Source organism: Ranitomeya variabilis, chromosome 6, assembly GCF_051348905.1.
Source record: "Ranitomeya variabilis isolate aRanVar5 chromosome 6, aRanVar5.hap1, whole genome shotgun sequence".
NCBI lineage: Eukaryota > Metazoa > Chordata > Amphibia > Anura > Dendrobatidae > Ranitomeya > Ranitomeya variabilis.
Genome location: NC_135237.1, coordinates 79,057,183 through 79,075,176, shown reverse-complemented (window position 1 = coordinate 79,075,176; position 17,994 = coordinate 79,057,183). Strand labels below are relative to the sequence as shown.

The 17,994-nt window shown below is 44.3% G+C and overlaps 1 protein-coding gene across 2 annotated transcripts in view; it reads left to right on the top strand.

Annotated features, from left to right (window-relative positions):
- Nucleotides 1–229: 229 nt before the first annotated feature.
- The window catches only part of VILL (villin like), a 93,768-nt gene continuing 76,003 nt past the window's right edge, over nt 230–17,994 (top strand). Inside the window, exon 1 of one of the 2 annotated variants that reach the window (XM_077268708.1) lies at nt 230–433. Coding sequence is in view for 1 of the 2 variants with exons in the window: in XM_077268707.1 (XP_077124822.1) it covers nt 6,363–6,442 (80 nt within the window). In the remaining variant the exon portion in view is untranslated. Of the gene's footprint in view, nt 434–6,347; nt 6,443–17,994 lie in introns of those variants that run through there. The other variant, XM_077268707.1, reaches the window with a different exon arrangement.

Here is a 17,994-nt window from a genome sequence, read left to right as displayed (position 1 = left end):
TGAAGCACTAATATAGTAATAATCCCTGTGTTACCAACAAATTTCCTGCTCCAGAAACAATACACTTCCCATATTTCGCAGAGTCTAACCTTCATGTAGTATTGCGAGCTGTGATTTTTTTCCGTCTCCTTGTATATCATTTACTAATGCAGTTAACTACTTCGTATCATTTTAACAGTGCAACCTTCCCATTCTAACTTAAGGAAACCAAATTACTCATTGACTCGCTGAGCAGCACATTCTCCCCCCTGTCCTGTGGGTAGGGTGCTTGGTCGGAGAATTCTGGGTGGGTTGGCCCAGCATGTAGGAGGATCACTGCAGGTGAGCCTGGGCTCAGGTTACAGGTTTGGGAACTGTGACAAGTAAAGGTGACAACATTGGTCCCGACAGAGAGACCTCGCAGAGACGAAATTATATTCATTGTGTAACTAAGGTAAGAATTTCCTACTTTTCTTGTTACTTTATTACTTGAAGTGTTCTCCACTGCCGTGCTGTGACTGGTTAATGGGAAGCATCATCCGTCTCCTTCCATGAGACACTGCCCTGTAAACACAATTTTTCTATAAAGGTTATGCAGCATAATCAAGGATATTTTTCTATGTTACATAGAAAGAACATAATAGGAATAACCATAAGGATTGCCATGAGAAATGATAAGTGAATTGTAAGCTTTGCTGGTAGTTTGGCCAACTATCATTTGCAAGGGGAGATCGATATGAAGGGTGTTTCCGTATGTGACTCCTTGCTGAAGCATGCAGAAGAACCACCACCCTATCGCCCTAGGAGATGGATATCGTACAGGCAGATCTCTAGCTCGATATGTAGATTGGATGGAAGCTTTATCTGAAATTGGGCGTTTGCGGGACGATGTGGGAGACTGATAAAGTCATATTGAATCTGATTACTTTCATTTATTGCTGTTAATGTGGTTCTACAAGCTATTGATTCATGGGGTGTACTTAATTTATCACGCCCTGCTTCGGCATTTTGGCCTATTTTTTGTTAAATAAATAATTACACTGGAGCTTGTCATGTATTGTTCATTTGAGGTTGCATTTAAATAATTTGAAGACTTTCTGAAAACCAGATAATTTTCTTATTATGCCCAGATACTTAAAACCATAGAACTTATAGAGGGTGCACTTATAGCTTCCCTCATGAATATATTTTCTGCTGTTGCCTCTCTTTCCAATCCATACATAGAACCTAAATCAGTAAGGCTTAGGCTACATGGTGAATTTGGATATACAGGTAAGATAGCCAAATAATGCTCTGTGCAGCTGCTATATCATAGTGTAATGCAAGGAGAATGGGTCACGTTGCAGCCTGTAGGGTACTGCGACCATGGCAGAGAAAGTCCGAACCAGTTGGAGTTTTTGTGACCTGCTTACTGCAGTACCCTGGGGTCACAATGCAAACCTGTTTGCCTACATTACACTGTGGTATAGCAGCAGCATAGTGAGATTATTGGTTACTTATCCGGTGTCACAGCCCAAATCGCCATGCAGCCAGAGCCTAAATCTGCCACAATTATGCAACCAATCCAAAACCACACTGTGCTCTGCGAAGGTTTAACCTGGACTATGTTGGGGGAATGTGTCCAATGTGCATATCCTGGATGCAATGTCTGTAACGTTGGAGGTTCCCTTTATACATTAATAAGTTACAGGAGTTGTCTGGCCTTGAGGTACTGTGAATCCATACAGTGCGCAGTGCGCTCACTGTCAGGATTCTCCATTGCCGGCACTCACATCTGGCGGGTGCGTGCGCATATATGCGATCAAGTGTGCGTAGCCTCGTTCAGTACAAGTAAAATGAGCGAGGCCGGACACATCAAGTCAGAATGTGGCTGGAAGTATGCAAATCGCATTGTTGAGGTCACATGACTGCCCACTCTTGGTGCTGGGGAATCCTGACAGTGTACACACTGCACGCTGTGAGGATTCATATGCCGGCAGTCACATAGAGAGACTGCACAGTTTTTACTGCTGGTAACAGAACAAGTAAATGTGTTCGGGAACATGTCGGGCGTGTACACACCCGGCTGAGTTTGGCAAAGTCAAAGTTGAACATTTCTAAACAAATATTTTTTCTCCTCCTCCCGCCTTGATGAAACGAGTCACTATTTTTATACCGGTATACAAGGTAACAGCTGTCGTCATGTTACAGGAGATAAAAACGTCTTTCCTTGAAAGCTAGCTAAAGAGACCTCATAAAATCAATGACTTATGCTTCCCAATACAGAATAGTGAGTTGTGGGGACTGAAAGCAAAGCTGCCGGCTGTTACACATTAACGTCTATACATCACATTCACGGCAGTCACCTTGAGGAGAATGTCAAGAAAAATACTTTATTCCCTTATTACAGGGAGCTTTTGCTGACTTGTAATCTACATATAATATATAATTAAAGGCACATCCGGGAGTCAGGCTTTTACTTCACATGTAAGGTCAGTGCAAACTCTCTATACAAGAAATAAGGCTGGGGTCACACGTGTGCCTAAAAAACCAGCACCATTCTCATCCAGAAAAGTGTGATGATTTTTTTTTCTCATTTGTCATCCGTATTATCAGTTTCCTGTGCTAATTGTAATGTATCCGTAAAAATCGGATGTTGTACTGATGGTTCGTATGCGATTTTTCTCTCACACCCATCCGATTTTGGAGTGATATCTCAGCATGCTGCAATTTTTTTCACACCAAATACAGATGAGAAAAAATATGTAGCTCTGCCCTGCCTCATAGATTTACATTGGTCTGAGTACTATCACTTTTTTTTTTTTCAGATTGTACTCGTCCCAGTTATGTGTTCGTATGAGTGAGCCCTAAAACTGATATATTCAACAGATTAGTGCTAAAATGTCTTTAATCTACCAGTTCTGATGACACGTCTGTTTTAGTAAAAAAAAATTGCATTCCCCATGGGCCATGACATAAAATTTCTTCATACTATTTTTTTTTTTTTAATATCCTGGGCCCTTCCTCTGTAAATTTTCCTGGCAATTTCTGAATAAATTGACACTGGGTGTTACCAATTGAAGGTGTTACCCAACTGTGAGGCTAGGTACAGATGAAGGTATAGACTCTCATTCCAGAGAATCGGGCCAATTATGTAAATCACACTCTGACCAAACGTATCAGAGTGTGAGCTAGTATGGAGAATGGAGAAAAAAAAGACTATCTTCTCCATTCTATCCATCGGTGGAAATCAGACTGCACTCAGTCAGATGTCTTACGATTGGGTGAGGGACATATGAGTGTGGAGAAGAGAAGGCGGTCTTGGGAGGACTGGAGGTTGTGTGTTGGAAGATATCGGGAGATTAGCTCAGAGATATACGGAGAAGAAGATTATGGATGGTTTTGTAGGTCAGTGTTGGAAGTCGGGCAGCAGAGTTAGGCTATGTTCACACTTTGCGTTTTTTGCTGCGGATCCGCAGCGGATTTGACGCTGCGGATCCGCAGCAGTTTTCCATGCAGGGTACAGTACAATGTTACCCTATGGAAAACAAAAACCGCTGTCCCCACATTGCGGAAAATCCCTTAAAAAACCGCACGAAATTGCGGAAAAAAAAGGAGCATGTCACTTCTTTCTGCGGATTCCGCAGTGGTTTTCAACATGCACCAATAGGAAAGTGCTGTTGAAAACCCGCAGAGGAATCCGCAGAAGAAACCGCAGGAAAATCCGCAGTGAAAACCGCAGCGGTTTTGCACTGCGGTTTTTCAAAATCCGCTGCGGAAAAATGCGCAGCAAAATCTGCAAAGTGTGAACAAGCCCTTAGCTAGGTTTCTACGATCAGGAAGTAACTGGGTATTTTTGCTGCATCCAAAGAGCTGCATTCTAATCACGTAGATAAATCCACATGTGTTCACTGAACCATCCGGATTTACTGCATCCAATACATATCTATTGTGGAAATTTCTGTTGCGGAGACTCGTGTCTCCACAACAGAAAATTACATGCTACAGCTCTTAATTCCGCACCGCTGGTGAGTTTACGCAACATCAAATAAAAGCACAATGGGCATGAGATTTCTATAAATCCCATCCTCTGTGCTTGTACTGTACAAAGCAGCGTTTCGAACGCAGCACAAGTGCACTGCGGGCAAAATGCTGCTATTCTTGATCTTGGACACATACTCTTATGATGAACTGGAGGGGTGCGAGAGTGTGAGCTGGGAGGCCACCGAAGAGGATATTGCAGTAGTCGAGGTGGGAGATAATGAGGGCATACACTAACATTTTAGTAGGTTGAGGATTAAGAAAAGGACAGATTCTGGAAATATCTTTGAGTTCTAGGTGTCAGGAGAATCACCTTATGGTGATGATGCCATACTATCTCATTTTGTCCACCTTTGTGGTTGATTTTCTCTTCAAAAATGGTGGCAAACTATCTTTTATTAGCTTGCTGGATGTATTATTAAATATCATCAATTCTGTTTATGATTATGGCACAAAATTAGTATTTTTTTCTTTGATGCTCGAAATTTTCTTTTATTTAAAAAAATCAAGAATTAAAGCTATCTCCGTCCCTTTAATTTCATCTGATGTCCTACAATCTTGTAAAGCCAGAGTAAATCTTTGAGAACTGTTTTTTTTTCTATATAACATAGTATTCAGTGACTTTGCAGTGATCCGCTTGTGAATCCGGGTTTGGGAATGCATGAGCTTCTTATCTCATCCACAATACCATGAGGCTAAGGCTACGTGCCCATGATCATGAAGAACTGCGATTTGGATGCAGCTAACCTGCACTGTGACCAAAACGCAGCTTTCTACATTACAAGCACAGTGGATGAGATTTATAGAAATCCCATGCCCACTGTGCTTCTATTTAATGCTGCCTAAACTCACCCACGGTGCGGGTTTACGAGCCACAGCATGTCAATTATCTAACGTTCTCTGCTGCATAGTCTCACCCATAGCCAGTTATAAGATGCGGTAAATCCGCATGGTTTACTGAATTTCACTGCAAGATTAGAACTCAGCGTTTTGGATGCAGCAAAACTACGCTGCCTCCAAAACACTGCATTTTCCTGATCGTATAGACAAAGCCTAATAAAACACTGAGTGTTTTTCCTTGCTTGCAGCATTTAGTAATCCATTCCTGACTTCTCATGGCCATATACAGTTGTTCTCAAAAGTTTACATACCCCGGCAGAACTTTTGCTTTCTTTTCCTTTTTTCAGAGAATATGAATGATAACACCAAAACTTTTTCTCCACTCATGGTTAGTGGTTGGGTGAAGCTATTTATTGTCAAACTAATGTGTATTCTCTTTTTAAATCATAGTGACAACCCAAAACATCCAAATGACCCCGATGAAAAGTTTACATACCCGATTTCTTAATACCGTGTATTGCCCCCTCTAACATCAATGACAGCTTGAAATCTTTCGTGGTAGTCATGGATGAGGTTCTTTATTTTCTCAGATGGTAAAGCTGCCCACTCTTCCTGGAAAAAAGCCTCCAGTTCCTGTAAATTCCTGGGCTGTTTAGCATGAGCTGCATGCTTGAGATCTCCCCAGAGTGGCTCAATGATATTGAGGTCAGTGGACCGAGATGGCCACTCCAGAACCTTCACTTTGTTCTGCAGTATCCAATGGCAGGTCAACTTGGCCTTATGTTTTGGATCGTTGTCATATTGGAACGTCGAAGTACGTGTCATGCGCAGCTTCCCGGCTGATGAGTGCAAACTTGTCTTTAGTATTTGATGATAGCGTGCTACATTCATCTTTCCTTCAACAATGACCAAGTTTCCTGTTATGTTGTAGCTCACACATCCCCAAACATCAGCGATCCACGTCCGTGCTTTACAGTAGGAATGGTGTTCCTTTCATCATAGCCCTTGTTAACCTCTCTCCTAATGTAACGTTTATGGTTGTGGCCAAAAAGTTCAATTTTGGTCTCATCACTCCAAATTACCTTGTTTCAGAAGTTGAGGTTTGTGTCTGTGCTGTTTTGCGTATTGTATGCGAGTTATTTTGCGGCATTTGCACAGTAATGGCTTTAATCTGGCGACTTAACCATGCAGCCCATTTTTCTTAAAGTGCCTCCTTATTGTGCATCTTGAAACAGCCAGACTGCTAGTTTTCAGAGAGTCTTGTATTTCATCTGATGTTATTTGTGGTCTTTTCTTTGCATCCCAAACAATTTTCCTGGCAGTTGTGGATGACATTTTTGTTGGTCTACCTGACCATGGTTTTTGTTTTTACAGAGCCCCTGATTTTTCATTTGTTAATCACAGTTTGAACACTTTTTGCATCCCTTTCCTGTTTTATACAGTTCAACTACCTTTTCCCGTAGATCTGTTGCACAATTCTTTTGCTTCCCCATGACTCACAATCCAGAAACATCAGTGGCTGGATGAAAGATGCAAGAGCCTGTTTGGATCCCAGAAACTCACTCAGCTTTTATGCACGCACACACAAGCCAACAGGTCACAGGTGAGGATGTTACTTTTAGTAGCCATTCAAACCCATTTGTGTCAACTTCTGTGCATGTTATCAGACCAAAATCACCAGGGTATGTGAACTTTTGATCAGGGTCATTTGAATGTTTTGAGTTGTCATTAATATTTAAAGAGAGAAAGCAATAGTTTGACAATAAATAGCTCCACCATGAGTGGAGAAAAAGTTTTGGTGTTATCATTCATATTCTCCGGAAAAAAGGCCAAGAAAGCAAAAAATCTGTCGGATATGAAAACTTTTGAGCATAACTGTAATGTCTGTGATCTGCAGGGCATCAGCAGGGAACTCTAATTTTTCTACGTTTGCCTGGAGCTCATTCTAGTCACTCAGCAGCTAATGATAATGATTATGATAATAATAATAATAGGTAACTGATATTTAAAAGGACTGTACAGGTTGAGAAAGATATAGCGGCTTTAATTCAGGAACAGCGCCACTCCCTTCCACAGATTGTGTTTGGTATTGCATTTTAACTGCACTGAACCAAATAGGAGTAATGCGCAATCACATATACAGCCTGTGGATAGTAGCAGCACTGTTTTTAGAAGAAAACAGCCATGTTTTAATTATACTGGACAATCCCTTTAAGCTATTGACCATTGAGCTTCACTTTAAAATATATATACAGTGTCTTGCGAAAGTATTCGGCTCCCTGGAACTTTTCAACCTTTTTCCACATATCATGCTTCAAACATAAAGATACCAAATGTACATTTTTGGGGGAAGAATCAACAACAAGTGGAACACAATTGTGAAGTTGAACGAAATTTATTGGTTATTTTAAATTTTTGTGGAAATTCAAAAACTGAAAAGTGGGATGTGCAATATTATTATTTACTTTTCAGTGCAGCAAACTCACTCCAGAAGTTCATTGTGGATCTCTGAATGATCCAATGTTGTCCTAAATGCCAAATGATGAAAATATAATCCACCTGTGTGTAATCAAGTCTCTATATAAATGCACCTGCTCAGTGATAGTCTCATGGCTCTGTCTGAAGCACAGAGAGCATCATGAAGACCAAGGAACACAACAGGCAGTTCTGTGATACTGTTGTGGAGAAGTTTAAAGCCGGATTTCGATACAAAATGATTTCCAAAGCTTTAACCCCTTAACGACCGCCAATACGCCTTTTAACGGCGGCAGTTAAGGGGAATTAAACCACAGCGCCAATAATTAACGGCGCTGTGGAAAAAGTGTATAGCACCCCCAGAGTCAGATTTTCTCTGGAGTTTCGGTTGCCGGTGGTAGCCGAGACCCCAGAGAACATAATTCGGGTCAGTTTTTGCCAACCCCCGAGTTGCGATCGCCGGTAATTAACCGTTTACCGGAGCTCGCAAAAAAAACCCAAAAAACGATTTGCCATTTAATTTCTCTGTCCTCCAATGTGATGGCACATCAGGGGACAGAGAAATGGGGTCCCCGATTGCCCCTGATACTCACCCGTCTCCCCCGGTGCTCCTCGTGGTTCCCCATGGGCGCCGCCATCTTCTTCTGGCAAAAAACGGCAGGCGCATGCGCAGTGCACCCGCCGCCGGCACCTGGCAGATCTTTGGGGTCTCGGCTGCCAGGGTAACCAAGAACCCAAAGAACATGATTGGGGTCGGTTTTTACCGCAAAAAAAAAAAATGCGGTGTGTCATTCTCTGTCCTCTGATGTGATCGCAGATCAGAGGACAGAGAAATAGGGGGATCGGGGACCCTGTTATACTTACCAGAGTCCCTGGGTCCTCCTGCTTCCTCTGCTGGCCGCCGGCTTCTTGCTTTGGTAAGAAAATGGTGGGCACATGCGCAGATCACCCGCCGTGATCTGCCGGTCGGCAGAGGAAGATTCTTCCTCTTGTTTTATTTTGGTCACTGTGAGATCCTATCACAGTGATCAAAATAAAAAAAATAGTAAATACCCCCCCCTTATCACCCCCTTAGTTAGGAAAAATAATAAAATAAAAAAAGGATGTCTTTCTATTTTCCAATTAGGGTTAGGGTTAGGGCTAGGGTTATTTGGGGCTAAAGTTAGGGTTAGGGTTGGAGCTAAAGTTAGGGTTAGGGTTGGGGCTAGGGTTAGGGTTGGGGCTAAAGTTAGGGGTAGGGCTAAGGTTGGGGTTAAAGTTAGGGTTAGAGTTGGGATTAGGGTTAGGGTTGGCAATAGGGTTACGTTTTGGATTAGGGATAGGTTTGGGATTAGGGTTAAGGTTAGGGTTGGGATTAGGGTTAGGGGTGTATTGGGATTAGGGTTAGGTTTGAGGTTAGAGTTGAGATTAGAATTAGTGGTGTTGGATTTAGGGTTTTGATTAGAGTTATGGTTAGGGTTGGGATTAGGGTTAGGGGTGTTTTGGGGTTAGGTGTCAGGACTCTGAACATTTTTTATTACCTTTTTGTGCATTACTGCCCTTTTCCAAGATGGTGCCTTTGGTCTCATGTGCACTGTGTCTTCCTGCTATAAAACTCCACCCCAGCCTTCAGTCTGTGCTAGAGTATTCTGCCTTGCATCCAGCTCCAGACCTCTGGTGACTCCCTGGCTATATATCTGCTCCTGTGTACCTGTGGGGTTATCCTGCTACTCTGCTCTGAGTTCCTGCTGCATACACCAGTTCCAGTAATCCTCCTTCATCTGCTGCTCGTGTTTGCTTCCATCTGCATTTGCTGGACATGTAAGCTGTTTCTGCTCTGCAAGAACCTGAGACTATTACCCAGACCTCCCTGGTTGAGCTAAGATATTATTTGAACTGCCTTATAAGCATATCTATCTGTGTTTTGGACTAAGCAAGGACTTATTCGTGTCAAGTATCCTCAAGAATAATTGTGCTTCATAGACTTTCTGCGTGATTGCATTTTCCTCTGAAGTTTCCTATAGACTGCTGAGCTGCATTTGATATTTGCACCAAGTGTTGTGGACTTGAGTTTCTCTCTGCACCTGTTTGAATTACTGTGTGATAATATAGACTTTACCACTTATAAAACTGTGTCCTGTAGTTGTCTTGTTCCACGCAAAGAGTCTTCTGAGTTATCCTCTAGAACTATTACAGGATACTCTAGCCTAAAAAAAAAAGGAGACTGCTGGAACAATGACTGCAGAAAGCAGACTAGAGCAGGTGTTTTCCATAATTAGATCACTGCAGAAAGATGTGGAAGGTCTGCAAAAGAAGTTTGGAAGCTTTGAACTCCATCAACAAGTGTTTGGACAGACTTTGCAGGACTTAAGCACCCGCATGGCTGCTCAGGAAAACAAACTTGCTAACATAGAGTCCCAGTATGGACGGGCTTTTCAGGACATAAGCACGCAAATAGCTGCACAAGAGACTTTTCCCTCTAGGCAACCGCCACCAGCTAGCCCACCTAAGTTGCCCCCATTCAGATTTAATGGTGATCGCGACAAATTTCGTGGCTTTGTGAATCAATGTATGCTATATTTTGATGTGCATGCTGACCGTTTTCCTAATGATAGATCCAAAGTATTGTGTGTAATAATGCTGCTGACCGCACGAGCACACGCCTGGGCGAATCCGATGATTGAGTCTCGTGACCCACGGTTAAATAACTTGGATGATTTCTTGGCAGCTATGGCATTATTGTTTGATGATCCTAATCGCCGTGCAACCGCTGAATCTGCTTTAATGTCTTTACGCCAGGCAAAACGTTCTGTTATTGAGTATGCTACTGAATTCAGGAGATTAGCGGTAGATACTAATTGGGACAGTTATGCACAATTACCTATTTTTTAAAAGGGGTCTGTCTAGTATTGTAAAAGATGAACTAGCTCGCTCTGAGTCACCACAAGAGCTAGAGACATTTATACAGCATTGTGTGCACATTGACATTCGCCTTACTGAGCGTAGGCAGGAGAAGTTTGCTGCATATAACCGTATTTCTAACTTTTCCCTTCCTTTCAAGGAGCCTGCAGGTAAAACATCTCGGGAGGTGGAGGAGGTGCCCATGCAAATTGATTCCGTTCAGAGGCACGAGATCAATGAGCGCCGGGAGCATCGCCTTCGTGAAAGTCTATGTTTCTACTGCGGCCAGTCTGACCACTTCTTGATCAATTGTCCTAAGTGTCCTAGACGGCCTAACAAGGTGCTAGCAGTAGTAGGGGAGTATGACAACTGTGATGATGAATCTGACATCTCTGAATGTAGCCTGCCTTTAAACGCTGTATTCCATTCACTTTCTATGACTTCAACCCCCAAGGAGCTTAAGGAAAAGAACTCTCATTGTTCTCTCCCTATTAAGATCCTGTGTTCAGGACAGTGGATTTCCAGTGCAGCTATGATTGACTCTGGTGCAGGTGGCAATTTCATGGATATCTCATTTGCCAAGGAACATGGTATTGAAATTCAGCAAAGAGCCTCTCCAATTACCATGGAAACAGTGGATGGGTCACCTTTAATCTCTGAGCCTGTGGATCAGGAGACCGAACCCCTTGAAATTTTGTTGGAGCCTAATCATCAGGAGCAACTTTCTTTCTTGCTAATTTCTTCTCCTCATTTTCCTGTGATTTTAGGCATTCCTTGGTTGCGTTCTCAGAACCCAATTATCAACTGGGAGACCAAGGAGATTATCTTTCCAACAAGGAACAACTCAGCTTTAACAGAAGCTGTCCCTGAGTCCACCGCTACGGAACCACATGTACTGGTATTTTCTTTACCTCCAGCATATAAAGAGTTCTCTGACATCTGTGACAAGAAGAATGCAGATTAGCTTCCTCCACACAGGCATTATGACTGTCCCATTGAGTTGCTTCCTGGGGCAGCTATTCCTTTTGGTAATGCATACCCTTTGGAGGCACCTGAGCTTCAAGCCTTAAAGGAGTATATTGATGAAAATCTGGCCAAAGGCTTTATAAGTCCTTCTTCCTCACCAGCAGGGGCACCTATCTTTTTTGTACAGAAGAAGGATGGGACCCTGAGACCCTGTGTTGACTATCGGGAACTCAATAAGGTAATCGTACAAAACCGTTACCCTTTGCCTCTGATTCACGAATTACTGGAAAGAGTCCGCCATGCTAAGGTGTTCTCTAAACTGGATCTTCGCGGGGCTTATAATTTGGTGCGTATTCGTCCAGGGGATGAGTGGAAGACAGCATTCAGATGCTGGTATGGACACTTTGAATCTCTTGTGATGCCCTTCGGGCTTTGTAACGCCCCTGCAACGTTTCAAAACCTTGCTGATCACATTTTCAGAGATTTGTTGGACCAGTTTGTTGTGATCTATTTGGACGATATACTAATCTTTTCTGACTCTCTACAGGAACATGAAGAACATGTCAAAACTGTTTTAAGACGTCTGAAAGAGAACCATCTGTATATTAAGCCAGAGAAATGCGAGTTCCATCGTTCTGAGATACAGTTCTTAGGTTATATCATCTCTCCCCAGGGGCTGAACATGGAATTTGGTAAGATTCAGGCTATCCTTGACTGGCCGGTACCCAAGAACGTTAAGGAGGTCCAACGTTTTTATTGGTTTTGCAAATTTCTACAGACGCTTCAATCGAAATTTTTCTGATATTGTCCGTCCCATTACTTCCTTGACAAAGAAGGAAAAGCCCTTTAAGTGGTCATCACAGGCTCAAGAAGCTTTTGATCGGCTTAAGATCTGTTTCACATCAGCACCGCTGTTGATACAACCAGATCCAACACTTTCTTTCATTGTGGTGGTGGATGCTTCTGATAATGCTTTGGGGGCTATTCTCTCCCAAAGAACTGGAGAGAAGGGTCTGCTACATCCTTGTGCTTTCTTTTCCCGTAGACTAACCTCAGCAGAGAAGAATTACGACGTGGGAGACAAGGAATTGCTGGCTATTATTGCGGCTTTCAAAGAATGGAGGCATCATCTGCAAGGAGCTGCACAACAGATCATAGTGCTAACTGACCATCGCAATTTAGAGTTCCTTAGATCCGCTAGATGTCTTTCTCCTCGTCAGGCTCGTTGGAACTTATTTTTAAATCAATTTAACTTTGTTATCTCGTACCGTCCAGGTTCTCGTAATGGGAAGGCTGATGCTTTATCCCGAATCCATGCTGCGGATTCCGTACCTGGAGCCCCGTCCAAGACCATGGGGTATCAGCGTACTCAGGACAAACTGGACAACAAATTTTGAGGTCCAATTTCTCCTGTTACCCTTGAGAAAATAAAAAATTGCGAGCTTAAAAATCATTTTTGAGGAAAAAAAAGATTTTTTATTTTCACGGCTCTACGATACAAATTTCTGTGAAGCACTTGGGGGTTCAAAGTGCTCACCACACATCGAGATAAGTTCCTTAATGGGTCCTTCTCTTCCAAGCTCTGCCGTGCGCCCACACAGCGGTTTACCACCACATATGGGGTATTGACGTACTCAGGAGAAATTGCACAACAACTTTCGTCATCTAATTTCTCCTGATACCCTTGTCAAAATAAGAATTTGTGGGCGAAAAGATCATTTTTGTGTAAAAAATGCGATTTTTCATTTTCACTGCTCTACGTTATAAACTTCTGTGAAGCACTTGGGGGTTCAAAGTGCTCACCACACATTTAGATAAGTTCCTTAAGGGATCTAGTTTCCAAAATGCTGTCACTTGTGGGGGGTTTCTACTGTTTAGGCACATCAGGGGCTCTCCAAACGCGACATGGCGTCCGATCTCAATTCCAGCCAATTCTGCATTGAAAAAGTCAAATGGCACTCCTTCTCTTCCAAGCTCTGCCGTGCGCCCAAACAGCGGTTTACCCCCACATATGGGTATCGACGTACTCAGGAGAAATTGCACAACAGCTTTCATGGTCTAATTTCTACTGTTAACCTTGTCAAAATAAGAAATTGTGGGCGAAAATATCATTTTTGTATAAAAAATGCAATTTTTCATTTTCACGGCTCTATGTTATAAACTTCTGTGAAGCACTTGGGGGGTTCAAAGTGCTCACCACACATCTAGATAAGTTCCTTAAGGGGTCTAGTTTCCAAAATGGTGTCACATATGGGGGGTTTCCATTGTTTAGGCACATCAGGGGCTCTCCAAACGCGACTTGGTGTCCAATCTCAATTCCAGCCAATTCTGCATTGAAAAAGTCAAACGGTGCTCCTTCTCTTCCAAGCCCTGCCGTGCGCCCAAACAGTGGTTTACCACCATATATGGGGTATCGGCGTATTCAGGAGAAATTGCACAACAAATTTTGTGGTTCATTTTCTCTTTTTACACAATATCGAAGAAATGTTACCACTATCATGAAGTACAATATGTCAAGAAAAAACAATCTCAGAATCAGCAGGATTCGTTAAAGCGTTCCAGAGTTATAACCTCATAAAGTGACAGTGGTCAGAATTGTAAAAATTGGCTCGGTCATTAAGTACCAAATTGGCTGTCACTAAGGGGTTAAACATCCCAAGGAGCACTGTGCAAGCAATCATATTGAAATGGAAGGAGTATCATACCACTGCAAATCTACCAAGACCCGGCTGTCCCTCTAAACTTTAATCTCAAACAAGAAGAAGACTGATCAGAGATGCAGCCAAGAGGCCCATGATCTCTCTGGATGAACTGCAGAGATCTACAGCTGAGGTGGGACAGTCTGTCCATAGGACAAGCAGGGCCGTATTTGCCACTAGGCACTTGAGGGCACGTGCCTAGGGCGGGGACAGGTGGGGGGCGGCACCAGAGCAAGTTTTTTGTTTTTTTTTAATACTAGTCCTGTGGGTCTTTTCCTGAAGACAGGGGGCGGCAGAGCGGCAGCCAGAACACGTGGTGCTGGTGCCGACTCTCCCTACTCCCCCTGCTGAGACACAGTGACCTCACTGACCCCCTGCTCACAGCCTCACTGGTGCCGGCCGGAATGTGACTGCTGAGGTGGAGCGGCGGCGCCCTGGGTCCCGACCCTCGGTCCTGTCCTGGACTCACACATTGCTGGCCTGGAGCTGGAGGACTCGCAGACAGTAGAGCAGTACATACACAGTGAGTAGTGTACTGTCTCTGTCTGTAATCATCGCCCTCCTGGCTCCTGCCCGCGCGCTGCCTGCTGCAGGGCTGTCTGTGACTCACCTCACGGTCCTCACCCCTTCCCTCACATTCCTCAGCCTCGTTTCTGCCTGTAGTGCCTGAGGCTGGAGGAGCCGTGCAAACACAGTAGCCTTTAAATGTTTGATGTCTGTTTGATCTTTGCTCCCGGCAGACGGACCCAGAGAGTGAGTGGTGGGGGTGGGGTATAATACACCCCCACTCACTCTATCTGGGTCCTGGGAGCAAACATTGCCACTGCTGGTCTGCAGAGCTGTATGTGTGTGTGTGTGTGTGTGTAGAGCTGTATGTATGTGTATGTGTGTGTCTGTGTGTGCGGAGCGCTGTGTGTGCGGAGCTCTGTGTGCAGAGCTGTATGTATGTGTGTCTGTGCGGTGCTGTGTGTGCGTGTGTGTGTGTAGAGCTGTATGTATGTGTGTGTGTGCGGGCAGCGGAGCTGTATGTGTGTGTGTGTGCGGAGCGCTGTGTGTGCAGAGCTCTGTGTGCGGAGCTGTATGTATGTATGTCTGTGCGGTGCTGTGTGTGTGTGTGTGTGTAGAGCTGTATGTATGTATGTGCGTGTGTGCGGGCAGCGGAGCTGTATGTGTGTGTCTGTGTGTGCGGAGCTCTGTGTGTGCGGAGCTCTGTGTGCGGAGCTGTATGTATGTGTGTGCGGTGCTGTATGTGTGTGTGTGTGGAGCTCTGTGTGTGTGGAGCTGTATGTTTGTGTCTGTGCGGTGCTGTATGTGTGTGTGTGTGTGCGCGGAGATGTATGTGTGTGTGCGGAGCTGTATGTATGTGTGTGTATGCGGTGCTGTATGTGTGTGTGTGTGTGTGTGTGTGTGTGTGTGCGCGGAGCTGTGTGTGCGGAGCTCTGTGTGTGTGGAGCTGTATGTATGTGTGTCTGTGCGGTGCTGTGTGTGTGTGTGTGCGGAGCTCTGTGTGTGTGCGGAGCTGTATGTATGTATGTGTGTGTCTGTGCGGTGCTGTATGTGTGTGTGTGGAACTATATGTGTGTGGGGCTGTATGTGTGTGTGCAGCGGAGCTGTGTGTGTGCATGGAGCTGTGTGTATGTGTGTGTCTGTGTGGAGCTCTGTGTGCGGAGCTGTATGTGTGTGTGTGCGGAGCTATATGTGTGTGGGGCTGTATGTGTGTGTGCGTGGGCAGCGGAGCTGTGTGTGTGCATGGAGCTGTGTGTATGTGTGTGTCTGTGTGGAGCTCTGTGTGCGGAGCTGTATGTGTGTGTGTGCGGAGCTGTATGTGTGTGGGGCTGTATGTGTGTGTGTGGGCAGCGGTGCTGTATGTGTGTGTGCGCAGAGCTGTATGTGTGTGGGGCTGTGTGTGTGCGGAGCTGTATGTGTGTGTGTGCGGAGCTGTATGTGTGTATTTGTGTGGAGCTGTATGTATGTGTGTGTCTGTGTGGAGCTGTACGTGTGTGCGGAGCTGTCAGTGCCAGTGTGTCGCCCCATCCCGGACCAACTTTTTACTATTGATGCTGCCTATGCAGCATCAATAGTAAAAATATATAATGTTAAAAATAATTAAAATATTTAAAAATTGTGCTATTCTCACCTTCCGCCGTCCACCGATGCGCGCGATGCTGCCGCCAGCTTCCGTTCCCAGTGATGCATTGCGAAATTACCCAGATGACTTGGCGGTCTCCGCTAAGTCATCTGGGTAACTTCGTAATGCATCACTGGGAACGGAAGCTGGCGGCAGCATCACGCGCATCGGGACAGCTTCGGTGGACGCCGGAGGGTGGGTATATAACTTTTTTATTTTAATTCTTTTTTTAACAGGGATATGGTGCCCATACTGCTATATATTACGTGGGCTGTTATATTCTACATGGGCTGTGTTATATACTGCGTGGGCTGTGTTATATACTGCCTGGCTGCTATATACTACGTGGGCTGTGTTATATGCTATGTGGGCTGTGTTATACACTATGCGGGCTGTGTTATACACTACGCGGGCTGTGTTATAAACTACGTGGGCTGTGTTATACACTACGTGGGCTGTGTTATATACTGCGTGGGCTGTGTTATACACTACGTGGGCTGTGTTATATACTGCATGGGCTGTGTTATACACTGCCTGGCTGTGTTATATACTACGTGGGCTGTGTTATACACTACGTGGGCTGTGTTATACACTACGTGGGCTGTGTTATATACTGCGTGGGCTGTGTTATATACTGCCTGGCTGTGTTATACACTACGTGGGCTGTGTTATACACTACGTGGGCTGTGTTATATACTGCCTGGGATGTTATATACTGCGTGGGCTGTGTTATACGCTATGTGGGCTGTGTTATATACTGCGTGGGCTGTGTTATACACTATGCGGGCTGTGTTATACACTACGCGGGCTGTGTTATAAACTACGTGGGCTGTGTTATACACTACGTGGGCTGTGTTATATGCTGCGTGGGCTGTGTTATACACTGCCTGGCTGTGTTATATACTACGTGGGCAGTGATATATACTGCATGGGCTGTGCTATATACTGCATGGGCTGTGCTATATACTACATTGGCTGTGTTATATACTGCGTGGGCTGTGCTATATACTACATTGGCTGTGTTATATACTGCGTGGGCTGTGCTATATATTACGTGGGCTGTGCTATATATTACGTGGGCTGTGTTATATACTGCGTGGGCTGTGCTATATATTACGTGGGCTGTGTTATATACTGTGTGGGCTGTGCTATAAACTATGTGGCTGCTATATACTACGTGGCTCTTATATACTATGTGGCTGTGTTATATACTATATAATACAGCACTGAGGGGGTATAGAGCTGGAGTAACAGATCTACTCCCTCATTTGCATATGTATGCAAACTGATTTCAGATGAATGGACTGAACATGTAAAAATATTGCTGGAATTGTCTTTGAAAGAGCTACATGGGCATATACATAGATTTGGACCCCTTACTGATTCCCTATGGGACTTGCGAACATGTGCAGCACTTGCGGTTTTACACTTACGATGAGACAAAAAAACACTGCTAGCAGCGTTTTTTTCCGTTGCTGCAAGTACCGCATTTACCGGATCGCGGCAAAAATGCAAGTGCGGCACATGTCCGCAAGTCCCACAGGGAGTGAATGAGACCGAACGCAGTGTTGCCGTAAGTGATGCGTTACATGGCAGATGCAGAAAAACTGCCGGATAGGCCATGAATGGTAAAAATCGCTGATGTGAAAGTAGCCCAAGTCACTGGCGACAGTGTCTGCATTAGTCATACTCACCAGTGGGGGAGGCAGGACGAAAAGTGCCTAGGGCAGCAGAAACTCTAAATACGGCCCTGAGGACAAGAATCAGTTGTACTCTGCAGAAATCTGGCCTTCATGGAAGAGTGGCAAGAAGAAAGCCATTTCTCAAAGATATCCATAAAAGGTGTTGTTTAAAGTTTGCAACAAGCCACCTGGGAGACACACCAAACATGTGGAAGAAGGTGCTCTGGTCAGATGAAACCAAAATCAAACTTTTTGGCAACAATGCCAAACGATATGCTTGGTGTAAAGACAACACAGCTCATCACCCTGAACACACCATCTCCAT